This window comes from Salvia miltiorrhiza, chromosome 7 (genome assembly GCF_028751815.1).
Source record: "Salvia miltiorrhiza cultivar Shanhuang (shh) chromosome 7, IMPLAD_Smil_shh, whole genome shotgun sequence".
Classification (NCBI taxonomy): Eukaryota; Viridiplantae; Streptophyta; class Magnoliopsida; order Lamiales; family Lamiaceae; genus Salvia; species Salvia miltiorrhiza.
Window position 1 is genome coordinate 29337279 of NC_080393.1, and position 7125 is coordinate 29344403.

A 7125-nucleotide genomic window follows, 5' to 3' on the forward strand; every position below is an offset into this window, starting at 1 on the left:
GGGTAGTTAGAGAAATGAGTGAATAGTGATTCACTGCATTTGTTGTTATCTTTTCTATTATTCACTCGAACACATGTTTCGTGTTATCAAAGGTTCAAATAAACAAAAGCGCCTGAGTAACCTATCGCGCTAAGGAAAGAGAATCATTGTCTTAAGTAGCAAAACACTGCAATCAGGTAGGCATTACTTTCGTATATATCAAATGAGCTTAAAATGTTACATTCAAGCAAGTTATTTCATGACAAAATCTTTGAGTTTAAGTTATTTCAAGTATTGTCTTGCCATAAAATGTTTTAATTTCAGTATGATATCTATCTGATATGGCTTTGCCAGTTATCATGTAATCGAATTCGGGTCTTGAGCAGTTGATAGCTATCCTGCCTTGGCTAGTGTACACCAGTGACCGTGAGTCATCTAGCGGGTTGGCCGGTCAAGTGACCGTGAGAGGTGGCCACCTCTCCGGCATACAGATTCAGATATGATAGATTACAAAAGAACTTAGTCTGATCAGACGAACTTTAGAATCACAAATGAATTTAGTATGCTTAGGGCCTTTTTAAGTAAAAACCCTTGGTTATACTATTGAAATGGCATGACAATTTACATTTATTATGTATGTATATGATTTTCGGCATATGTCTACTGAGTACTTTGTACTCAGCCCTGCATGTATTTCTAAATGTGCAGGTTGAGCAGTGATGAGTGATGATGGGGTGTCGTGCGGAGCTTTGTCATATTTACTAAATAAACTCTTGGCGATACATGTCTTCATACATGTATCACGTTCTCATTTCCGCTGCGAACACTCAGTTATGATGCAGTTTATCCTATTATGTTGGATTGTCAAATCAAGTTATTGTATAAACACTTAAATCGGATACTCATGACCGATTACTCGTTATTATCTATATATATGTGTGACTTATTCTCATACGATGTCTAAATCTTAATTTAATTCATTTATAATTATTTATCACCCCTTTCTGTCCCCTCTCCTAATTTCCCTTCCCTAGTCACGGTTTCCCGGCTTACCTATCCTTAGTTAAGTCCGGTCGTGACAACAAATCACTTTTAATAAGAGAGAGGAAGTATTTTGGATTGGAGCTTAAACAAAAGGGATCTCACATTAAAAATATCATGATTCGATATTCTCCCTCCGTCCCACTTTTTATAAATTAATTTTACCATTTATGAAAAGAAACCATTTTTAATGTGAGAGAGAAAGTAGAATATAAAGGCTGTAGGCAGATGTTTAAAGCACGAGCCAAGAAGTTCAAAGAGAGCTTGATGGTCTTAGTCCAAGAAGTGTGGACTCAAGAGTTGATGAAGAAGTCAATCGGAGATTGTGGAGTTGGCGAATTGAACCCAAATTCGATTAATCTTATTACGTGCGAGTGGGACGAAGTTTGAAGGCTTCAATTTATTTATTTTGTTTTGTTTTTCGCAGCCCATTAGTTGTAGGGCTTGTTATTTTCGAAATTTTAAGAGTAATAGGGCCTTGTTTGACTGCTTAGGATTTTACTAAAATTGTTTCTTTATTAGATTAAGTTTAGTCTTTGCCTATATATGGCCTCTTTATGTTGGACGAAAATTAGATTTATTATCAATCAAATTTGTGAGTTTTATTCTCTCTTGAGAGTTCTCGAATTCCTCTTGATTATTCCAAGACGAATTCATCTATCGACTTAACGGCGAGTCAACCAACCGTCGTCGGGTGTCATTCATCGTTCCCGAGTTGCTGCGTCAACATCACGTTGGGGTATAGGGATTTTATTCGCCTATATCATTTTGTGGGTTAGATTCAGAGTTCTGACATTTCCATCTATCGTTCGTTCGTTCGTTTCTTCAGACTTTCGTTTGCGTGTTCGATTGAACGGTCTAACAAGGATCGTATCATAAAGGAGTGAAATGGTAACAATAACCATTACTTTTATTGAGTGTTTGGTTAAACAATGGAAATGAATCATTAGCAAGGGATTTCATTTCTTTTGTTTCCTCTCTATTTTTAGGGGTAACAAATTGGGTGATTGAGCTACCCTCAAGTAAGAGGGTAATAGTTAACTCATTACTCAAACCAAACAATAAGTTATGGATTCAATTAATCGAATCCATTTCCAATTTCTAAAAACACCCAACCAAACGTGGGCTAAATATCATATGCATCTTACCGAACCAATAAAATAGAGTTCAAACAACAAACTTGATAAACAGCTTCAATAATATGACTAACTTATTATTCAATTTAAAATTGCACAAATAATCATAAATCTAATTATCTTGTGAGGTAATTCATCATTTCCTTGCAAATTTTATAAGCTGAGACCTACATCAAACTTTTTCTAAAATTGAACATTTTGTAAGTGAAAATGTAAGTCATGGACATCTTTTGGAAAACATTAACTTCATAACCCAAACTATTATTAAGATGTTGAAATAAGTAAAATTATTACTTCCTCCGTCCAACTATAACTGATACAAAATTTTTTAGCACATAAATTAAAAAAATATATATGTAAATTAATTAAAAATAATAAGGGCTATAATTTTTTAAAAATTAAATTTTGCCATTTATAAAAAAATGAATACAAATCACTTTTAATAAGAGAGAGGAAGTATTTTGGATTGGAGCTTAAACAAAAGGGATCTCACATTAAAAATATCATGATTCGATATTCTCCCTCCGTCACACTTTTTTATAAATTAATTTTACCATTTATGAAAACAAATCACTTATAATGAAACTTAAAATGAAATAGAAACCATTTTTAAAGTGAGAGAGAGTAGAATATAAAGGCTGTAGGCAGATGTTTAAAGCACCAGTTACAAAATAGCCGATCTCCAATAAACTCTAATAGCTGCAAATCACAAAATTCTAGATGGCTAAAACGAGAAGTTTGGGAAGCGTAGAAGAAATTAATGGGCTACTTGGAATCAGCGGGAGTGTATTCCCCCAACAGCTTATTGTAATCCTCATCAAACTTCTTCTCAAGCTCCATCTCTTCAGCCCTGTACTTTCGCTTCAGTTCCAATTTTTGCTCTTCATGGGCCTCCATTAGCTTATCCCTCTTACTCTTAAACTCCTCCAACTCTTGGTCCTGCAGCTGAATGAATCTCGAAAGCTCTTCGCTCCTAAAACAAAATTATCAACATTCACCAAATGTTTTCTTCAATTGCTAAATCACGACAAAGAAATACTACAATGTAAGGCATCACAAATACTCATGACACGAAGAATTGAGATAAATAAACTGAACAAACAAACAAATTCCACAAGGAATGTAAATTACCTGCGTGCTCGCTCTTCAGCAGAAGAAAGATTTGCCTCGGAATGAGTTGCTTTTTCACGTTCAAGTTGTTGTATCTTCTCAAAGTTTTCCTCCTTCGCATTTCTAGCATCATACAGCTGTTGGATGTGGTCTTTGTAGAATTGCTCCTGATTATCCATCTAAGTTGATAACAAAGTGAAATAGGAGGTTAACACAGACAAGGAAAAGATAAATATAAAATTTATGCATCCTAGAACCTGTGGGGGAGAAATTCCATAAGTGTGTGCGACTACAGCAAACTTTAAGCTATCATAACATATAAAAACACAGGGATTCAAGAAAATGAAGCTCAATTAAACAACACCCAAAGTCACTAAGAATAATTTTTCTCCCCCTCAAGTTCCACTTTCTACCTGCGAATTTGGAGAGACAAAAGATGGAAAATTTGCAGGAAATTATGCAATAACATGTTACCATACGACAAGTTAATATTCTGAGCTGTAGAACTAAGGAAATAGTCCATCAGATGTAACCTTCTAAAAATCCGAGAGAGAAAAACTGAGCTAAAATGCCTGTACCTCCACCAAAGAATATAAAGCAACTTCCGGATTTAATGGTCATACAGATCATGCAATATTATCAAAACAGACTTCAAGAAACTTATCAAGAGTATAGATACTTTTTATAGTTCTAATACTTAGAAATCCACCAGAGGGGGGTTACAGAGCCGTTATTGCTTCAATGACTTCATTGATGGAGATTACAGAAAATCCAACTGAAGTAGGTCAAGTGTCCATAAATAATCTCACTCAAGAGAAGAACTTATTACTATATCAAATTTCATGATCTAGATAGATTAAAATTTCCACCAACAAGACAAGATCAAGTTATTCTGCCTTGTTACGTTTATCAAACTTGAAACATACCTCTTCTTTGTTTTGTTCATGATGCTTTTGTGTCCTAAGTTTCACTACTTGATTCTCTTGCATAGTCCTCCGCAGCTTTTCACTCAGTTTTCCAAAAGACTCCTCAAGGGCTTTCTTGCTTGTCTGTTCTTTGACAACTTTGTTCTTAAACCATGTGAGCTGCTGATTATCATCACTCATCTGCTTCATTTGCTTTACAACTACTTCTTGATAGGATCGCATCTCATATTTCAGTTTGGCCTTACCTAAGCATTTACGACAATTAATAAACGATCATAACAATGAGAAATTAAAACAAATAACGATCATAACAATGAGAAATTAACAACAAATCATGTCAGCACCATTGACATGAAAGAAAAAAAAATCCCAAGCATACACAATCTACCCACACAAAAACACAGAGCACCTTGAGAATGTTGATTAAAGCTCTCCATATCATGTTTTTCGGCCATGTACCCATATAGTTGCCGCTGGCCTCCAGGGTAAAACGGAACCTTATTTCTATTCCAAGCAAACCTATCTCGGGAATGGACTTCAAAGTGTCCGCTCAAGCGTTCAGCTTCTGCATATCCCACTGCTGAGGCCTCAAAAATTAACAGACTCATGCCACGGTGCCCTTGTGGTCCATAAGAATGGCGTGCCCTGATTGCAGAATAATCACTGAAATAATCAAGCAGCTCTTGATTGCCCATGCCAATCCACTGTAGATGAAGTTTACAATAGAAATGGATTAGTGTGCCATTACTTCAAAAAAATTGCATAAATACTAATGGAAATACAAACTTCTATAAGAATTTCATACTCTGTCATTATCATCTTTGTCAAGCTTGGTGTTCATAATTACCACCATGGGAGGCCAAACAATTTCTTTATCAGCTCTCTCGTCCAGACCTTTCCACTTTCCGAATACCTCACCAGCTGGTACTGCTGATGTTCCCCTTCTTTTAAGTTCCTCATCCAATATTTCAGCAAGCTCTCTGTGTAGCTTCATCCTTTTGGATCTTTTGGTTTTGGCATGTGTGATTAGGGGTTGCAAGCCACGGTACCAGTCAATAGCACCGGGTCCTCCTTGGCATGCTGGGCAATGCCACTGCCTCTCAGGCTCATTAATCTCCTTAACAGTTAAATTGTCCAAGCACTGAAAAAGCTCCTTAAACCACTTGTTCTTTTTTTTCGTTTCATGACTTTTATGGCTTTCATCTGAAGCAAATCCATCACTCAGATCATCATCTGAGTCATCAATACCATCTGACTCATCATCATCGTCAACTTCATCAAAGGCCTGATTATCAGCTGCTTGAGCTGAGGGCTGAAAAGAAGCGGCTCTAGTGTTCCATACTGGTGGTGCTGCATCATAATCAGAGTTAGGATTACGGCCAGATGGCTGTTGTCTAGTATAACCTCTGCCGGAGCCCTGTCCAAGCCCTCCATTAGTTCTGAAGCCAAGTTTCTGCACAGTGTCAGCATGACCCCATGCCTTAGGGGTGGAATGCTGGGGAACCAACTGTCTTGAAGCATTATTCTTGTTTTTGTTCTTTGATTTTTTTCCGTACTCTTCCCATCCATCATCGTTTGTAGGGTTTATATTCATATCCGAAACACCCCGGGATAATTGATCAATGCTAGAGTTAGATACATCTGCTTTGCTTTCGCCTTTGACTGACGGATCAGAAGTAACTGCACCAGAAGGATTCCCAATCCCTTTCCTCGAGTTCATCTCTGAATTCATCACAATAATCAATAAGAGGAAGTAAGTAAGCATCTGTTTCCAGCAGATGTCACAAGAGCAGGGTAATATTTGAGGCAAAGAAAGACAATTAAATACTATGGTATGAACTACAGAGGGGCTGACAATTAGCTCAGCATTTAACCATTTCATATCTAAAAGATATGACCAAGAAAAATGCTTGTGATGAAAAAAACGTTGCAACACGTGATGCATTATGCATACAAACTATCATATATCAACACCGCAGAAGAGAAAATAAAACACTCTTTGAGGAAAACGATCTCAGTCTCAGAGGCACTTCCTGATTCTAGACAAAAAAAGCTTGCAGAAAATTTCACATATTCCAAGCATCACCATTATTCTGAAAGTCTTTTCTTCATTTTTTTTCTGCTTATATGGCAATTTTAAATAGTTGCAGATAGAAAATAAGTAAATGTAGAGGAACACTTGAACGGAAATCGTAATAACTAAAGCAGAAAATGTGGAGGATTCCGAAAGCAAACCGCAGAGTAGAAAAGAAAGAGAAATTACCTAGCGCAGACGATCGGGCGAAATCAGCGTGAGGGAAAACGAGAACGAAAGGGAAAGCAAGGGCGTGTTCGACAAGCTAAAAGGAGACTCCCTCTCTCTCTTTCCTTGCAGTTGCAGACTGACACTGTATTTATGCTTCTATTTCTACCCCGGACTCCAAATTTCCTTCCAATTGGATTTAATTTGCGTTAAAACCGCAAAAGGTTTTAATTTTATGCGTTTGGGTTTAGCAAAATTAGTTTTATTGGCCAAAAATTTTGAAAATCCAAATCAATCTTTTGTCTTCATTTACGCCTTTAATTTATCAGTCTACAAATCTCTATCTATATTTATTATTGTAATTTATAATTTTTTTAAATTATAAATTATGTTTTGAGCCTTTCTCAATACACAAATTCCACGTTTACAGTGTCATTTCGATAACATGATGGTGTCATTTAATATTAGTGTTATTTCAATATAGTGTTAGTGTCATTTCGCGACAGTGTTATTTATATAACATGATAGTGTCATTTGTAAAACAAAATAGTGTTAGCATCATTTCAAGATAGTGTTAGTGTTAGTGTCATTTGCACCCGGGTGCACAGGAAACCACGTCTTCTCAATAATGTTTCAAACTTTGTCCTTAAAAAGAGTTTTTTAATCTTTAATTAAAGTACCATAAATTAAA

General features: G+C 36.1%; 1 protein-coding gene across 1 annotated transcript; it reads right to left on the reverse strand.

The window, feature by feature from the left end:
• Window positions 1-2748: 2748 nt before the first annotated feature.
• On the reverse strand, window positions 2749-6616 carry LOC130995859 (protein SUPPRESSOR OF GENE SILENCING 3-like). Its single transcript, XM_057921307.1, has 6 exons — window positions 6456-6616; window positions 4998-5914; window positions 4602-4896; window positions 4193-4437; window positions 3288-3445; window positions 2749-3129 (listed from the first exon to the last, which is right to left on the reverse strand). The coding sequence occupies exons 2-6, from the start codon at window positions 5910-5912 to the stop codon at window positions 2922-2924; spliced, it is 1821 nt and encodes a 606-aa protein (XP_057777290.1). The 5' UTR covers window positions 5913-5914; window positions 6456-6616; the 3' UTR covers window positions 2749-2921.
• Window positions 6617-7125: the final 509 nt, after the last annotated feature.

What these genes read in the sequence shown, in the direction of transcription:
- LOC130995859 (XM_057921307.1), bottom strand. Translation starts at nt 5,912, where the DNA reads ATGAACTCGAGGAAAGGGATTGGGAATCCTTCTGGTGCAGTTACTTCT. An exon ending in ACAAAGATGATAATGACAGA is followed by an intron (nt 4,897 to 4,997) that starts GTATGAAATTCT and finishes CTTCATCTACAG; the next exon opens with TGGATTGGCATGGGCAATCA. An exon ending in CTTTAATCAACATTCTCAAG is followed by an intron (nt 4,438 to 4,601) that starts GTGCTCTGTGTT and finishes GTAAATGCTTAG; the next exon opens with GTAAGGCCAAACTGAAATAT.